This window comes from Natator depressus, chromosome 8, assembly GCF_965152275.1.
Source record: "Natator depressus isolate rNatDep1 chromosome 8, rNatDep2.hap1, whole genome shotgun sequence".
NCBI lineage: Eukaryota > Metazoa > Chordata > Testudines > Cheloniidae > Natator > Natator depressus.
Window position 1 is genome coordinate 15519836 of NC_134241.1, and position 18941 is coordinate 15538776.

Sequence of the window (18941 nt, forward strand, 5' to 3'; positions counted from 1 at the left end):
AATTGTGCTAAAATATTCAGTTGAAATGCATAACATACTGTACCTTTAAAAAAATCATATAGAGTCTAAAATAACTACTGACTTTCCAAATTCTGCTAATACCAGTACTGAGTTCACTAAAATTAGTCACATGACTAAGGCAGACACAATTTGGACTGGACATAAGACTGGAATAGTATTTTGGGGCCAGATTGTACTACTTGCCGTGTTGCCAGCTTTCACAATTTTATCACAAGTCTCATGCTACTTGGTGGTTTTCTTCAAGTCCCAGCTCTTGGAATCCTGCGCATATGAGAGAATCTGGTTTTATTTTTAAAAAAAAAGGTCTGAGGTTACAGAGAAAAAATTATTGCAGATGAAAGTCTGAAAACGTGGCTTGAGTGTATCCTAATACTAAAGTATGGCAAATTAAAAAAAAACAACAACCAGAATTATTACCTGTTAGAACATAATTTTAAGCCAGTTTCATGACTGGGGAGAGCGTGATGCATTATTTTTGAATGTTTGGGGTTGGCAATATTGCACTTGGCTCCTCGTGCGAAGGAGGCCCTCATGTGGACGGGGCTTTGTGGATTGCAAGGGTCAGGGTAGGATGGGACCCATTCCCAATTCTGCAAGAGATCCATTGCAAAAGTCCATAAAGCCTGAAGCTTTCAGAGTTTTCTATTAAGCCCCTTCTGTGCTGTGGAACACTCCTTTAGAAGATTGCAGGGGAAGAGCTCCAGGAAGATGGGCAGTAGTAAGCTTTTGTACAGATGGCCCTGGCCTGCAGTGGATTCCCATCAATCCATGTAGGTCATCTGGAGCTGAGCCACCTGACTGTTCTGTGGGGGAGGCTCAAAACCCGCCCCAGCTCCCATGTTGGAAGTATGAGTAAAACTCCTCAGGGGTCCTCGCTGAGCTTTCCTTGCCCCTGGCTCTCTCCTGGTTGTGGGTGTTTCTGGAAGATGGCGACATCGAGCTCTCTTGACTGTGAAATAAATATTCTGTTGTAAACTTTAAGTTATTTGGTTTCAGCTCACTGCTGTCTGCTTCCTAGGCCAAGCAGTTCTGTGCCTTATACGAAATACATTTAAAAGACAGGCAGCATACAGTACGTGTGTCACAGACTTTCAAGAACTGAAGGCAAGGCTTATTATAGCAGCAAAGGCTGTTCGTAGTATCACTGACAGGGTATTTTTCACTCTGTGTTGTGAAACCCGCATGCAAGCTAAGCTTTAAAAGCAATTCCCTCTGAGAAGACCAGTGCCTCTTCGAGCACAATTTCGTTGGTGTCTGGGCTGTATCGAACCGTGGTTCCATTTATTGTACAGCTGCATACTAAGTAACCAGACAACCCTCACATTCAGCAAGTTATGTGACAAGGCAAGAACTGAAAAATAATGAGAACATGTCTTTTTTAATTACTCATCTCACCTCCGGATCTGGAGGACTTTTGTTCAAAATGAGCCAAGAGGAACAGATTTTATTACTGATATCAATTCTACAAAATAAAGATTAACCTTTTCATTACTGCTAACAAAGGCAGGTAGGTGGGGGGCAAGGGGAATCACCTTGCGTGCAGGGCTATCTCACATAATTTGTTCTTAGTATGCCCTTACTGAAGTGCCAACATAGAAGAATGCCACCACACTGCAGCTGATCCCAGAAAAGCAGATAAAGCTGGAGCAAATCAGGAAAGGGGGAGGGGTGGAGGGTTTTGGGGGCAGTGTAATATGGAGGATCAGAAATCATGACCTCTAGGAGTGGGAACTTGCTCAGTCTGGTGGCAGAGGGGGTATCTTGTGTTCATGCTTTAGTAACCTCCGCTGGCAGGTATGAGGGTTGGCCAGTCCCAGAGAACCACCTCCGCCTGTGATTGAGTGAAGTATTTAATGGTGGGAAGCAGTATGTATAAGTGGAGAGGGAAACCTCAAGGCTCTGAAGGAAAAACCCCCACAATATTTGGTAGGGGGAAATAAAGGATGATAATTAATAGTGAGATTTATTTGCAACACGGTTCTATGAACACTGGCTGTGCATGTATGAAAGTTCTATGGGCATCAACCATGAACGTTTTCTATGCTGCATCAGACCCAAGGAGCCTTTCTTTCTGATGCAGGGGATAAAATTGTCTCCCTTTCTCAGTATAACAAATGTTGGTGACTTCTGTCACTTGTGAAAACATCAAGACCTGCCTTCCGCTCTTGCCTAGATCTGGAAGAAGCTCCAGTTAGATTCGTGAACTTCTCATTTGATGTTCAGGGAACCTACAGCTGATACACCTAGTGATAAAGGAGTATCTATCTAGTGGTAAAGGAGTACTAAATGAAACAATTTCAATACAGTAATACCACTTGAAAGACCTTCAATACACATTATTTTAAAAGGACATTGTCAAGTAACTTTCCCCGCCTTTTAAAGTCCTTTTTTTTTTTTTTTTGTACTCATGGTTTACAAAAACTCTTTGAAATTCAACCACTTTGTATCACAGCACAGTGGTTTTTCATGGCAGGGTCCATAATAAGTGCTGGGTGATTGGCACTAAGTGAAGAAAAACAAACAAACAGTGTAGCAATAATTTGAAAAACAGTCACCTAGGAAGCACTGCGTGGAGTTTGCAGATAGCGAGGGTAGGTGCAATTTTTGGATTTACCATTTTTGAGAGCATCCCTTTATGTCAACTTCACCACTAAATACTTCTCTGTGGCCTGCGGGAACCCATGCCCACAGCTCTTCTTGCAGTCCTCGTGAGTTTTCTGTTGAACATCCCACCCAGATTCAGATGAAATAGCCATTGCATTCTACAGCTGCAGAGTCACAAAAGGCCGGGGGGCTTATTGCTGATTAAAAGAGTTCAGTATTATTCCCGTGACAATATGTTCCATTATTATATGTCACTTGAAGGTATTAACCGGGGACAGCTATCATTAAATTGTCAGAGGAGTTTCACTAAGTGGCCCATGGCATTGTGCTTTGGAGTTGTTTATCCTCTCTTTAATTCACAATTCAAACACCCACATAATTTCTTATTTTGAATATTCAACCCACCCACAAAGAGGAAATATTTTTATGAGTCTTTTATTGAGATGATGTCAGTCTGGAAACGGGCAGATGACAGGGAGAAGGGAAAATGTCAAATTAATAAGGGTGACACGTCTCATCAGTCATTTTCAAGATGCAATCTGCTACATACTGTAAGATTTTGTCATTCAGCTCATCCAAAGAGGAAAAACCCTTCCAACATGTCCCTAGACCATCTAAGCACTTATCAACACTATGACACTAGTAGGAATTCATCAAACTGATCCATGTTCATGTCTTAGCAGCAATGCAGTGAATATGTACGACGTTCCAACACAATGCCCGAATCCTCCATTCCTGGAAGTGGATGGCCTGTTGATGTGGCTCAGAGAAGGATGCTCTTCTCTAGGCTCTCCAGCTGCTCCTCGAGAAATTTAATCTGCTCCTCAAGGTCTTTCTGCTCAATCAGTAAAGAGGTCTTCACTTGAACAAAGTGTTTGTAGTCCTGGAGTTGCTGGTCAGTCAGGTATTTGGAAAGGATACCAGAAACCACTCTTTCCCTGCGATCCAGGTTCTCTTTCAGATCTTTTGCATCTTCCCGCTGTCTAGACAGGAGGTTGTGCCGTTCATGTAATGATTGCTAGTAGGGAAAAAGCAAAAGCAGCGTACACCATGAAAATCAATAATTTCTGACAGACTCTAGATCTTCATTCCGGAGCCACAGTGTATTAAACTTAATTACTTCCCCTTGTGGCTTTAGATTCTGGATGGCTTCTCCTAGACTGCATTACTGTCCCTTATGGCTTGCATGGTAAAGGTGCCTGGCAAATCCCATCAAGATTCACTTCTTTTATGTTGCCCACAGGAAGCAAGTCAAAGGTAGTAATAATATATTTAAAATCCTAATTATCTCTGTGTGTCAGGTCTACCCTGCATCTGTCTTGTGTAGACTGTAAAACCTTTAGGGCACAAAGTGTTTTATTTGTGGCCTGAACAGAGCCAAATATAGTGTCAGTGCATAACAAATTATTATTAGTAATAATAAACTATATAAAAAAATAAACTATAACTATTAATGTACCTGGAAGAGAGTAACCTGCTAAACAAGAGTACCTACTAAGCGAGGATGGCTTTTAAAACAGTATATATTAATTTGCTTAAGCCTGGCCTACATTAGGGAATTTTAACATTTCCACCATTGCAAACACTAGTTCAGCTGGACCGGTTTTAGTAAGGTTAGCAATGTGGGACGTTCTCAGTACCATATCATTTAAACCTGCTCAGAACAAGTCTAATCAACTCCATGCTAAACAGGGCTGTTTGCGCCTGAGAGGCGAGGGCTCCCAATGTTGCTAAAGCTTGTGCAGCTGAACGATTGGAGATTTTTGTAAAAATTGTAGACAAGGCTTTAGAGCACTTTATCCAAAGTCCTGAGTAAAGTACCCTAACTAATGTGAAGAGCTCTCAGTGCAGCTGGTTTAGGCGAACTACCCCACTAGAAATTAACTGTTCGCTGGGAACATCTATAACCAGTTCAGCTAACAGCTTAAATGTGCTTTGGCTGAAGAGTAGAGGCCAGGCGTCACCTTGTTTTAAGCTGTGTTAGCCAAAACCAATTTAAAATATTGTCTAAAACCACTTTTGCTGCCATGAGCTCAACTCCAGGGCAGACATATTCTGAATCTCCAGGGGGCATCACATGATAAGATTCTGGTGGTGAGTTTCTGAATTTGGATTGATTGTATGCATTTGATAATGTAAAGAAAAATGACCCACAAGAATTCAAAGCTCTGCAGAAAAGGAGCAGCGCTGCTCATGGGGGTAAGATCACAGAAGGAACTCTGTGCTCGACTTGTTCCACATTTGGAAATCCGCCATGTGGGTAGTATTATGGAAAGGGGCACGCCTTATTTAACAAGGACAGCAGAATAAAGTATCTCTTAGGACATAATGGCTTCGTCTACACTATGGAAAAAAAAAAGCAGTGCTTCTAACTTGAGTTAGCTAACTTAAGTTAAATTCCTATTGAAGACAAGGCAATTTGTGGTGTTCACATGAGTTAGCAGGTTGAGTTAAAGACTCCGGGGGAATTCACCTCCAGTTTGGAACACACTTTTTTCCCCCTAGTGAAGACAAGGCCATTGTGTTAAATAGGATTTCCAAACTCAGAAGAAATGATCCTCAGTGGAAAAAATCTGGAATACAGGATTTTGTTCTAGACCAACAGGAGAAGTTTAAGTGGCTTCCCAGATCCCCAGTCCCTTTTTGACAGTTTCAAAAGCCGCAACTATAGTTCAGCATCTACACAGTGCTTACCTGTTCCCATCACCACCTTGCACTCCTGCTGAAGGTAGGAGCCTAACTTTTCCTCCACTGAGCAATTATCGTTTGTGAGGCTCACTCTTTCTCTGCCATGGAAATACGCTAAGCCAATTATTAACTACTACTGGCAAAGCCAGCCATGGTTCAGATCTGCATCTAATTTTATCCAGAACTCTATAGAGTTCTGAGACAGAGAAATGGATCCAGTGAAGGTCCATCTTGAAAGATAAGTGTGAAAGAAATAAAGAGGCTAAATCTCCAATCCTTTTGTGACTCACCTTCTCCTCAGCATCTGTATTCTCATTGATTTTCCTCATGGCATTTTGGACTCGAGCGAGGCGGCTGGACAAACAGAGCAGCAGGCTCACTACCTTTTCCAGATCACCAATGAACATCAGGTAGCGCTCATACTCATTGGGCTTGCAGACATCTTGTACCATTACCTCTAGCTCTTTGCCACGCAGAGCATACTCCTTGGTTTCGGATAGGACAAGTTCCCTTTCTTCCCAGAGGGTCTGCAGTTTGGATTGGATGCTAGAAATAAGTTCCTTCTGCAGGGGAAATAAAAAAAAAAATTGGAAACTTTGTTACTAACTCCCAGAATCCAAACTGCTTACAGACACTGGCTTTTTCCACAGATTGTCTCCTCCAGATTTTAAACTTTTTTTTTTTTTTTTAATACTTTCAAGCCTGTACAAAAGACAGTTACAAACAAGTTCCAATGACTTTATAAATTATATTATTATTTTCACCCCCAAGAGTGAAAGTCTGGTAGTTGCCTCAATAAAGCCAAAGAGTTTGCATAACATACCTGGCAAGGGTAATTAAGGCCTGGTCTACACGGGGGGGTGGGGGCTAGTTAAGTCGGTCTAAGTTACGCAATTTCAGCTACGAAAATAGTGTAGCTGAAGTTGATGTACTTAGAGCTACTTCACTGCAGTAGGTCGACAACTGATGCTCCCCCATCGACTCCACCTGCGCCTTTCACCCTGGTGGAGTACCGGAGTTGACAGGAGAGCGCTCGGCGGTCAAATTATCGCGTCTTCACTAGACACGATAAATCGACCCTCACTGGATCGATCGCTCCGGAGGTAAGTGTAGACATGCCCTTACAGGCAAAAAAAGGAAGGAGGATAAGGGTTATAGTATTAAGAGCATATAATTACTCAGTAATACATGGACACAGTGTGATGGTTCCATTAAAAGCTAATTCAACTCACTTCCTGTAGTCAATATAACAGAACTGAATTCTGTGGGGGGATTTGAATGAGGCAAGGGAGGTAGGTTGGTGAACAGATTTGGGGAGGGTGTACCATGCACAGTGGGCAGCATGAAAGAAGGCTCAGAGATGAGAGTGGGAGAAGGATCACATCAACTTTCATTGAAATGCAGCCAACTCTGACATAGAAGGGAGCAGCCGCTAAACAGTGCGTAGGGAAGAATACCACATCCACCGTAGGAAGAATTTTAAGTAGGCAGATTATAATTCATTTGGCCATATTTCTACAACTAACAAGCTTAATTCTTTTGAAGAGTGATATGGATTATTTTTAAAGAAGCACAGTATTTCTGCTTTAGGAATCATAGTCTAAGCTTAATCTTTTTTTTCTCTGCACATGTGAAAGCCAATAGACAGATGCTATCAACAGAAACTGCTGCCAGTCCCCTAAATGTAAAGATCATCTTTCACTTAGATTGCCAGATGTAATCAATTTAGGGTTCAGATCTGGTCTCAAATACTGTACAATTGTGAATCAGCTAGTGTACAGAAGCTAGTTTTGCAAGGAAGCGTTCAGCTCAGAGTCTATCCCTGATCACTCTCCCAGTGGATGTCTTTGGCAGATGAATAAAACAGGACAGAATTTACCAGTTACAATCAATATACCAAATTCATCATGACTTTAAATGGAGTTATAATAAAGATGAATTTGGCCCAGAAAGTCTCAATGGACTTTGAAGTACTGATATGGTGTTAAAGTATGTTGATAAAAGTGCTTTCTCTAACAGTACATATACCAAATGTATGACAATATCTTAGTTACTGTAAGGAGATCCACACAGTCCTTTTCACATTCATATACCTACTTTCTTGGAAGTGATGTCATCAAGGTCATTTGAGCCATCTCTGTTCTCAATTAGGATTTGGTTCATGTTAGAATTGGGATCTTCTGTACTCGGACCTGCACTGTGATCAGTTTCAGAACATGGTTCTGTTGGACCGTCAATACTTTTCCCGCTCCTGAAGCGGAAAATAAACATATTAACAAATGTTTAGAGCCTAGTTCATGAACAATGTGGTTCCTATTCACATGTGTTTCTAGATTATCCAGAATCATTTCCCCTCCCCCCCACTCAGGGATATTCTAACCTTTGAAAATATCTGGAGCATAAGATTTCTGACAGCCAAGAATTATCATGTTCCCTTCTAATAACTCCAGAACTACTTTGGGATCTCTCATGAAAACATTTCCAGTCTGGCACATTGCATGTGATACAAAAAAGAAATCCATCCAGGGCACTAGCATAGCTATTCAGGGCCCTATTTCCCAGTCAGAATTCTACCTCTCTTTCTTATGTACAGCTATGACTATTTCCTTAGACCTTCCTTGGTGTGACAACCAGAAGATGGGCCACAGAATTTGTTGCTGATTTAAAAAAACAGAACCCCCAGGTATTCTGATGCTCCAGTGAATGAAGGAGACAAATATACATTGAGACAGAAAGGAATATGTAATCTCAAACTACTTACTCATTTTCCAGGACAGGCTGCACCTCTTCTCTCATCCTAGCTCCCTTATTCCGGTGTGATCTGTCAGAAATTGAAATGTTAACAGGAAAAAGGCCCTCCAGGAGGTCTAGAGCAGTTTTTCTAGTAGGACGAGGGATGAGGATATCAGCCAGAGAATTGTCTGTGGCAATGATCTCCATAGCAAGTTCTTCATATCTCTGGTCTTCAGGGGATTTCAGTCTCCTTTTAGGAAAGTCTGTCTCCTTTTCTGGCAGGACACAATTCTGGCTGTTGTACACTGCTTTTTCATTTAAGGCTGAACTACTGATTTGATCTCCTTGCTCGGACTGAGCTGATGATGCTGTGTGGCAATTTATTTTTTCCTGGGAAAGTGCAATATTATTTGACTCTAATTGCTGCCGTGGGGTTCCCTTTGAAGCCTTGCCAACCAGAGATTTTACACTGTATTCTTTTTCCACCTGAGTCTCTTCATTGTCTCCTCTTCTAGGGAACAGGATAGGGATTTCAGGAGTTAGTTCCTTGACATCTGGACAACATGAATTCACAACTGTACTACTGTCTTTATTCTCCTCATGCCGACCTCCAAGACTGGATTCCTCTTTCTCAGGAATCTGGTGTCTACAGGAAAGAAGAAAGAAGTTGCATTCACTGTGGACGTTCACTGCTCCACCAGAAGTTCTGGCAGATCAGGGCATAGATATTTTCATGGCTGCCTTTTTCAAAGTCTCAGAGCTTCTGAATCTGTGGTAAGTGCTCACTGTGCTTGCGGGCCACAGGGCAGGGCCAATGCTAGATATGTGCTAATTGTATAGGCCCTCACATTTCTGGGGTCCTCAGTTAATATGCAGTCTCCCATTTCCAGCTCCATCCGTTTGCATTACGCCTACTTTGAAAACATTTAAAAACCCCGTTGTACACTGACTCCTTGAGATGAATGCATAATACACAAGGAAGCAGAGCCATTGCGGCACTGCTTGCTATCACATTGTGCCAGACGCCACAGGAGAACAGACAAAATACCAGGAATGTGGTTTAAGGGCGCAACTTTATTAACGCATCTGGGAACCAGCTGCAATAACTTGTCCAGTGCAGGTCATCTTTTCTTTGTACTGGTGGAGGGCTGCTGTCAGCCCCCACAACACCTTTAACCTTGTCCCAGCACTATTACTGGCACCCCATTGCCCTCCCCTAATATGAGGGTAAAGGAGGTGGAGAAGAAGGGGTTGTCTCCTCCCTGAACAGACATTAGGAGCCCAACCCCATTCCCCACCTTCCTTAGGAGCTCAACTAGGGTGTACATTCCCATCGGATACATTGATGATGCATTTAGTGGAGTATGGTTTTTCCTTCAGAGCACCTTCTTGCTTTGTTCCCACTGAATGCCGTTAGCTAGAAAATTTGGTCCATTCATAATAGTTTCACGGGCATGTGTAAAACACCCCCAATTTTACTAATGTCTTTGTGAAATCTGAAAGCTTTGTAAAACTGTATATTTAAATATCTGAGAGCTGCAGTTCAGCTGAGTGCCCAGCTCCACAGGCTTGGAGCTAAATTCCTGCTGATCTCTTAGGCGCTGCAGTGCTGTTGCTTTGCTTAGCTCCTAAATGCCACAGGAACTGACTGACAAGGGAGATCTGCTTCTGTAATTGAGGACTGGCGCTTCAAACAGTGCAGCCTCAAGAGGCATAACTGAACTATCCAGAGATTTGATTCACCAGAGTTCAGAAAATCAGGATTAGACTTTGCCCCTGTAGTGAAGGGAACCTCCCGCTGCCGCCCAAGTATTTTCTCCAGAACAGTTTTTGTGACCCAGCTACAGTATTGTGAATGGAAGAAACTTTACTGTGTACCTTCTATTTATTTCTGCAGCAAGTGCCCTCTAACCCAGAAAGTATCACCTGAGTTTAGGTAGCCACTCCCTCGATCTGTTCTTCATAAACAACACTCATTTTCTAATTCTAACTCTTTATTAAAGGAGAGGTATAACAGCTGACCGGTTAATATATTTCTCTTTTTAAATGGGCTGAATGCAGATATGGAAGCAGAAGGCAATAGGCAAAGGGGAAATTGTTCGGTGTAGCTGAGCATGCTGGCCCTTTAAACCTGAAAGGGGCAAGAAAACCCTGTTCCAGAAACAATTAAACTAAGGCTCAGGAAATGGTCAAAGCAGTAATGGGGAATGAGTAGTTGGATGAGAGGAAAAACCCAGGACACTGTCCCTTTAAGGGCCTGGGACCAGGAGCCCTGAAGTGTAGTGTGAGGCAGGGCTCCCCTCTCTCCCAGCCAACTAGGAGAAGCTCTCTGAAAGCGGGCAGTATATATGCTGCCTTCTCCCTGAGAACAGGGGAGATGCTGACAGAAGAAGGAAGCCAGGGCCAGAAGGCTGTGCTCCTGCTGGGAAGGGCCAAGAGTGAGGGCTTCGTGAGGAGCAGAGTGGGATATAATAGGAAAAGAGCTCTGTGTGGTAGAAGGGCCAGAGCTGAGTATAAACGTTTGGGTTGGGGAGATGGTTTTAATTTTGAGGATTATTTTGTGCTCTTTCTATTATATACCAAAACTTCAGACTTGGGGGGAGGAGGGTGTTAGCCACAAAAAAGACTGTGTGGGAGTCTTAAGGGGACTGAAGAGGGGAAACCAGAGGTAAGCCGCATTGGAGCCTGGGCTGGCCGTGAGGAGGCGATCAGGAGGCAACAATCCTGGTACATGCAGCTATTGAGGTTTTGTGGGTTGCTGCTGTGTTTTGGGGTGGGGGTGGGGAGTAACACTTGTTTTGGAGATAAAAGCGAAACATTTATTTAATCCATTCAGTCAGTAGTCTCAGGGGTCAAGGCTTCTCCTTTTGTGCTGGTTTCCTCCTAAAGTTTTGGGCTTTGATGTAGCACTTAAAACAGAAACTTTGATGGCAGAGGCTACTGACTATAGGGAATAAATAATTGTAGTCATACTGCATTTGCTATATAGAATAACCACAGCCATCTTTTTAAAGTACCTTTACATCCAGATTTTGTAACAACTTAGGTGCACGGATGAACATACAAAACATTTGTAGTTTCTGCAGCCAGTTTGCATGTGCAAGTACTGTTTGTTTTGTGTATGCATGTTATTGCACATCCAAGTGATCATGATGTTTGCACATGCAATTACCAAATTCGTGGTTGCATTAATGCACAAATTAGTTACACATAAATGGCCAAACTATCTGGATCTCTGGCCATTCAAATTTCTTAATGAGTTTATTATATACAATGGCTTTTTCACAGACACTATTTTTAACTCTATCTAAAAATCTGTGATAACTGAATGGAGTCTTATGAAGAGGGAGCACGGAGGAAGGCTGTAGAGATAGGCATAGAGATATGGCCGCCTGTCCTTTCTGCTTGGTATGGTTTTGTACTGTGATTATTTTGAAGATCACATGTCAACAGAGCAATAATTTAGAAACAGAAAGGTTACCTGGCTTTTTGTTCTGCTTTACTTTGCTTTCCCTCCAAGGCAACTTGCAAAGACAATACAGTCAGGAGAGATTCTGGCATGTCTGTCCTTGAAACTAAAGTATCACTTTGTCCATAGAGACAGGAAGGCTTTGATGTTATTTCTAAGCCATTGGTGACGGAGTCATTAAAGAAAACATTGTCTTCTTCCACAGAAGACAGGGCCAGTGGAGAATGAAGAGGAGACTCTGAATGTAATAGTGGAGATTGCAATGTGCCCAGGGAGGATACACACCATGGGGATAGATTTTCAGTACTTAAGGAAATGCCATAGGGCTTTGTTGTGCTAGGAAGCCTTCCAAGTGTTTGGACCGTTGTATCTGATCTCTTGAGCCCCGCAACTTCAGTATTTGTTTGTCTGGGCAGATTTCCTGATACAGACTTGGTGCTGTGCAGATCACTTTGATGGTTTGCAGCTGAGCTGTTTTTACCATGTTCAAGTCCAGGCACTGGCAAGATGTGCAGGCTTTTCATGTGATGAAGCTGATCTGTGCTTTGGCTCAACAATGAAAGTCTTACAGTTTCTGAAATTCCAATTTCTTCCATAGACTTTCCCCTTCCTCTGGCTGTGCAGACTCGCTGTTTTTCATCTCTAACACAGTCTTTTTCCTCCACCAAGTCAACTTCATTCTTTGATGGAAAGCTAAAGTTTCAAATCATATTTCACATTAGTTAATTACTAACGCCACCCTTTGGAGGCATTTTATTTATTATATGGAACTATTTAATGCAGGTAAAATACAAACCTCACAAGACCTTGAGCCGGCATTTGTAGTCTAGACCCACCAATGATACTCAATTGCTGGAAAAATCATTTTGTCAATCAGGGTTGAAGAGTGTGTCAGCCCGACGTTGTATTGTAAAGTTTGAGTCATGGCATTGTATCAGTGTGATGCTGTTGTATTATGACTCAGCATGATCTCATATTGAGACAGCATCATGACAGGATGGCACAATTACTTCATCCCTTTCTTCCACAACCTAAGGGTGTGTTTACATGGAGATGCAGCAAACAGCAAGATGGGGTGTAAATTTATAGCTGTGTGGACCCTGCTGACGCACACGGAAAATTCCACTGTGCACTTTGATGCACTCCATGTAGTGTGCAGCAGGTGAGTGCACTCCATTTTCACAGCCTGGGTTGCTGTGCACTAAGTCTCTGTGGAGACAAGCCCTAAGACAAGCACTGTAGACATGTCAGAGACTCCTTGGGCCTGAGTGACGAAATGCCAGAGTGAGAGACCTGGACTGCAGGGTAAATGCAGCAACTGTAGTTATTACGAGAAGAAAGTGGTAGGTAATGGGTAATAATGGGGAAAAAACCAACTTCAAATGGGATTATAAAATAGAATGGTTGCCAGAAGCTGGGTAACTTCTGGATAAATGCCTTGAAGTTAGCCAGTTCCTGTCTGGGGGGAATGAGATCCTTCTTGTCAGCAGGGTCAGTATTACATTAACACAGTACACACGTTGGGACAACTGGAACTCTCCAACAAGCAGGAAAGGCACACATGTGAGGCCTGCAAGATAATCTGCTCTCATCTTTCGGAGCAAGTAATATCCAAACATAGTAAATCTGCACCAGTTTCACTGACAGGTTTGGATTTGCCACCAAGGTTCAGCAGAACACAGCGTCAGTATTATGTGGCACAGTGGCAGAACTTGGTGGGTTGGGAGGTAGAGGGAGATATTATTGTACAGTAGGAGGCCATGGCTTCCTCTATAAATGTAGTACAATGAAACCTGAACTTAGTCACCTGAATTAATAGCCAGCACAATCGGTCCCTACAGGATTTCCCTCCTCTCCCATATTCCCTTGCCCTGTATTAAGAGTTTCTGACCACACATGGACTCACCCACACTTCCAGTTGCATCAAAAATAATCTGCTGAAGTGAAGCTGCTCCACCTGAATCAGGAATCTCAGACAGACCACTGAAGTCCTGCTGAGACAGGCTACCCTGTATCAAGCAGCCCCACTACATAGAATGGCCAAAACAATGGGAGTCCTAATGGTGGGTATTAACAAGCAGCTTTTGGTGTCATTTTTTTGGTTGAAGCAAGACTTGATTGTTCCTCTACCAATTCTTCTAGGCAAGCGATATTGGATTAAAGTACTAGGAGCTTTTCTATGTAAATATTTATTAAAAATGTATATAAACTCCATGCTTTAAGCATTCTGACAGGATCTCTATGTTGTTCTTCTGTGGACAGGTCTGGCCTACCCTTTAGGTGCTGTTTTTGGCAGAGATCAGATGGTGGAGCTATGCACTCAAGTGAGAAAAGAGGGGAAGCTATGGTGGTTTGCAATATGGAGTCTTTTACTGTAAAGATCTTCCAGCCCTTTTCATGCATATTTTGTGTACATTTTACACCTTTTTTGTTCCACAAAAAGGCAAAAATGATTTTGAAGGCTACCTAAAAGGAAAGAAAATGATTTGGGGAATAAATAACCCTATTCTAAGGATGTGGGATTGTAGGATCACTGAGAAGAACCAGAGAAGTGCTGAGCACTTGCGACTCCCACTAAAGCTCCACACCTCAGGAGCAGGCCCTGAAGTGATCTCTCTTCAGGTAAAAGCCTTTAGACGGGAGATGCATCTCTGTGGGGCAGTGGCTGTATTATGCCTGGCTAACATCACGTGGAGGTTGGAAGCGACTCAGCATTTCAGAGCAGACTGCCAGGCAATATTGCCTTTTCTGCGCTGCTACAGCAGTCCCTGGTGGCAAAAGCACAGAGTTGCTGCCTTTAACCAACACTTCTCAAAAAGCAACCCCCGTCCCTCCCTTTTGGATCTTCGTAACTGGGAAATAAGATATCATTATTTCAGCCATCGCCACGTAGGCAGCACAAAGGCTAAATAGAAAAAGGGTAAATAAAAGAAGCAGAGTAAAGACAGCTGTATTGAAGTCTATTTCCCTACAGCCAAATGCATAATAAAGGACTAAATCCTGTGGCCCTTACTTTGTTTTCACTCAGTTTTTACTCAGATAAAACTCCCCATAACAAGGTAAGGACAGACTGAAAACTGGATGAGGACGTCGGGCTTAACCTAATAATAACAACAACAACTTGGCACGTGTATAGCACTTTTCATCTCTAAAGTGTTGTACAAATATTAACTAACTGATCCCCACAGCACCCCTGTGATACAGGGAGGGATTGTGATCCCTCACAACCTTCACTAAAAAACCTCAGACTGAGGGGTAGCTTGGAACGGAGGGAAAAGCACAGAGCTGGGGGATCAAACTCCAGATTTCTCTGCCACTGACTCCTTTTGAGGCATTGGTTAAGTCTAATCACCTCTGTGCTTTGGTCTCCCCACTTATAAAATAGAGAGAACGCCTCTCCTGTACCTCAGAGGTGTTGTGAGGAATAGCTAATATAAGGTAAGTGCTTTGAAAATAAGCAGTGCTTTTAATGTCTGCAATCCTTTTGTCTCTGAACTAAGCATGATTTCCTCCATGATCTTTTTTAAAAGATTAAAATCTCTAAATAGTATTTTGTACATTTGGGGCCCAAGAAGTGCTGAGGGCCTACAACCCCAGCGGCTTCAAATGGGAGTTGCAGATACTCCACACCTCTCAGGATCAGACTCTACATTTACAAGTTTCTGAGGTAGATTTTCCCCAACTTTGGCAATTATTAAGGCCATGATGATACTATCCATTTCTTTTGGGAACATCCACCCTAAAATGACAGCGCTTCCTTGCTGAAAATGCAACACTGCATTTTATTAGCATGGAAGAGCCTCCTTCATTGATGTGTCGGGTTTCAACTGAAGCGCTGTGAATTATATGATACCAGTGTCAGTCTGAGGGGCTACGGAAGTTCATGGATTCATATATCAGACCACTTTACAGGTGCCTGAATTACCACTCAATGAAAAGTCTCTCTACTTAGGCCCTGTCCACACAAAGACTGAAGCCATGCTAGAAATAGCTGTATTTAAACATGGCTGATGGGAGCAGGGTTTTACCAGCACTCGTCTAACAGAGTGGCTGTGTCTACATTCAGGATTTTCACAAATTCTCCCACTGTTGCTTTAGCACTGGTGCATTTCTGAGTGTAAATAGCAGGAGGAGCATCCAACCCTGCTCTGAGCTACACTCGCACTCTGAACAGTTGTTAGGACTAGTGGAGTTGCACTGGTTCTACAGCAATGGTGAGAGGTGTCCACAAACAAAAACCTCATTGTAGACAAGGGCCATGGGACCAGGTTTTTTTTAAATTCTGTTTTACGCCTGAGAACTAAACTAGAATTCTGTAACAAGGCCATAAGAGAGACAACAGATTAAACATGTTTGTTAGTAGCCATGTGGGTATTTGGGTGGGGATTAGGCTGAAGCATGGTTTAATAATACCTTTCTAATCCTTGTGCATGCTTGTCAGGGAAACCGTTCTAGAACCCTGCTAGCAAGAACTGTGTTTAAACACTGTTGTTGCTAGCTAACACATGTTTATTTCCAACATTGGCAGGACCTGTACTTCCAAAAAAACTAGGAAACAACAGACTTCAGTTAGGAATCTATCACATTATAGGGCATCAAAATTAACATCACATTAAATTTACTGTATTGCAAAGAAATATAGTGAATGTAGCTGGCCACTAGCGTTTGAAAAAAATTCTAAATCAATGTTCATCTGGGGAGGGTAGAGTAGTTCTCACAACTTTACCTGGGGATGCTGGGATAGTTTTCACAACCTTGAATTGATGATGCCGGGAAAGTTGTACATCTATGAAGGTCCTGAAAACGCAGAAGACTTAACTTGAGCAGCATTGTAAATTCTTATTGCTTTTGTGTACTCAGCACCTCCCCAAGCCTACTAAGGTGGAAACTCAACAATAGCTCAGGTAGCAGTTTACTAAGCATTTTAAGTGTTTTGTTTCCTTTCAGTCATGTAATTCCCATCATTCTCTCCCACGTTAGCATCAGGTTTTTTTCCCCTTTAGAAAAATATATGTTTGTTAGGATTCCTAGATTTACAAACAAAATTGGGATTTTACCAGCACTTCTCCATGACAGGAGGAGTATCAAGGAAGGTACGTTTTACATGCCTAAGTAGAGAAATTTTACACAGTGCTCAACCCTGCCCCACAATCTAATGAAGCCCAGACAGTCAATAATTTGTTTCATGGTTGTTGAATCATAGAATCTTTTGGATTGGAAGGGACTTCTAGTGAGTTGTCCAGCTCATCCCAGTGTATAATAGTGGCTATTACTTGCACTTGGATACTACAGTGAATGGTATCCTACAGATACATCATAATCAAATTGATTCCATTATCCCTCAACTATCCAAAATAGATGGATTTTTCCAGGCTAGGAGGCAGTCAGTTAGGCACACACTAGACTGATTATCTATAGGTTCTTCTCAACTGTGTATCAATCCCCTCTGCTTATCAGAGAATCTAGTCTATCCTCCAACCCAGAGGTAACCCACCCATTCATGGCCTTCATAGGTATTGTTCTGGGTTACTCTTCACAAGGCTAAGCTCGAACATGCTCACAGTTTGAAAAATTCAAAGCTACAGCCATGGGAACATGAGGTTGAATGATCAAATAGACTGCTAATCTTCACCTGCCATGCTGATAGACAATACAGGAACAAAATATTGACTCTACCTTTGCTTGTCTACAGTTCTGAAAATAGGCATCTTTGGTGGCAGTTTCTTATCTCAGTGGCAGTTCCATTAGCTAGAAGACGCTAATGGGGGGGGAAAAGGCTCTCTCTTCTCTTTCCCCTTTGCCTCTGTTTATTTTCCTTATCTGTCTTTTCCAGAAATATTGACATATATATTGTCCTCCAAATTCTGGCACTGAAAAGTGCATATTTCTGCCCTGACACTGGGACAATGTTCGCTGAGCATGTAGGAAATAAAGCAAATGGCCAATTTTACCTGTTCCAACAGGCTTCTAAAGTGTTAGAGTCTGCCAGAAGCCACATCATCATATTATTTAAACTCAAGGCTGTTGTGTCAAGAGCAAGGGCAAAAGGAACCATCCAAGTAATCTAGCTAGGTATGTGTTAGATTATGATTTCTTTAAATGGCTGAGAAAAGAATTGTGCTGAATAGAATAACTATTTCTGTCTGTGTATCTTTTTTGTAACTTAAGGTTTTTGCCTAGAGGGGTTCTCTATGTTTTGAATCTAATTACCCTGTAAGGTATTTACCCTCCTGATTTTACAGGGGGGATTTCTTATTTCTAATTCTATTTTTATTAAAAGTCTTCTTGTAAGAAAACTGAATGCTTTTTCATTGTTCTCAGATCCAGGGGTTTGGGTCTGTGGTCACCTATGCAAATTGGTGAGGCTTTTTATCCAACATTTCCCAGGAAAGGGAGGGTGCAAGTGTTGGGAGGATTGTTCATTGTTCTTAAGATCCAAGGGTCTGGGTCTGTAGTCACCTAGGCAAATTGGTGAGGCTTTTTACCAAACCTTGTCCAGGAAGTAGGGTGCAAGGTTTTTGGGAAGTATTTTGGGGGGAAAGACGTGTCCAAACAGCTCTTCCCCAGTAACCAGTATTTGTTTGGTGGTGGTAGCGGCCAATCCAAGGACAAAAGGGTGGAATATTTTGTACCTTGGGGAAGTTTTGACCTAAGCTGGTAAAGATAAGCTTAGGAGGTTTTTCATGCAGGTCCCCACATCTGTACCCTAGAGTTCAGAGTGGGGGAGGAACCTTGACACACTGGGACAATGTTCGCTGAGCATGTAGGAAATAAAGCAAATGGCCAATTTTACCTGTTCCAACAGGCTTCTAAAGTGTTAGAGTCTGCCAGAAGCCACATCATCATATTATTTAAACTCAAGGCTGTTGTGTCAAGAGCAAGGGCAAAAGGAACCATCCATAAAGACTCAGCATTGTAGTCTTTTATGGTGTGTGGTGATCTGGCTGTTGGTAGCTAAGCAATGTTGTTCTATATATGTAAATATCTATATCACATGCTCTTCACGACAGTATCTGAGGTATCAGATGAGAACCATTGTTTTATTTTCTTAATTGTGGTACCCTAAGTAGCCCAGAGACCTTCTTGCTATCCCAGAATTAGTAATTTTGAGATCTAAACAGTGTGTGGGAAGTCGTATTATGAGAAGAGATGGATCCATGGAAGGTTCTCTCTCTTCTACCAAATGGAGAGCCACCAACCTAGGAAACAGAAATCTCAGTCCTATAAAACAGATTTCTAAATAAACAGTGATGAACACACATTCATCCTGTGCCAGTCTGCATGTCCATGACTTCTTCTACCTGAGAAAAACAGGAAATCTAATTTCATCAGGATAACTATCCAAAAGTATCTGTCTAGCTATCTTCAGTTTTTTTAAGTGGCTGGGTGTGAGGTTTGAGAAAATTGGGAAGGATGCACAGTTGCA

At 42.2% G+C, this 18941-nt stretch overlaps 1 protein-coding gene across 2 annotated transcripts in view; it reads right to left on the reverse strand.

Moving 5' to 3' along the window:
- Nucleotides 1-2193: 2193 nt before the first annotated feature.
- The window catches only part of SHROOM1 (shroom family member 1), a 76778-nt gene continuing 60030 nt past the window's right edge, over nt 2194-18941 (reverse strand). For both annotated transcript variants that reach the window (XM_074960492.1, XM_074960493.1), the window contains 6 exons: nt 16242-16312; nt 11528-12208; nt 8075-8692; nt 7411-7564; nt 5604-5876; nt 2194-3643 (listed from right to left, as the gene is read on the reverse strand). In XM_074960492.1, the coding sequence (XP_074816593.1) occupies nt 3389-3643; nt 5604-5876; nt 7411-7564; nt 8075-8692; nt 11528-12208; nt 16242-16312 (2052 nt within the window). In that variant the 3' untranslated portion in view covers nt 2194-3388. The remainder of the gene's footprint in view (nt 3644-5603; nt 5877-7410; nt 7565-8074; nt 8693-11527; nt 12209-16241; nt 16313-18941) is intronic.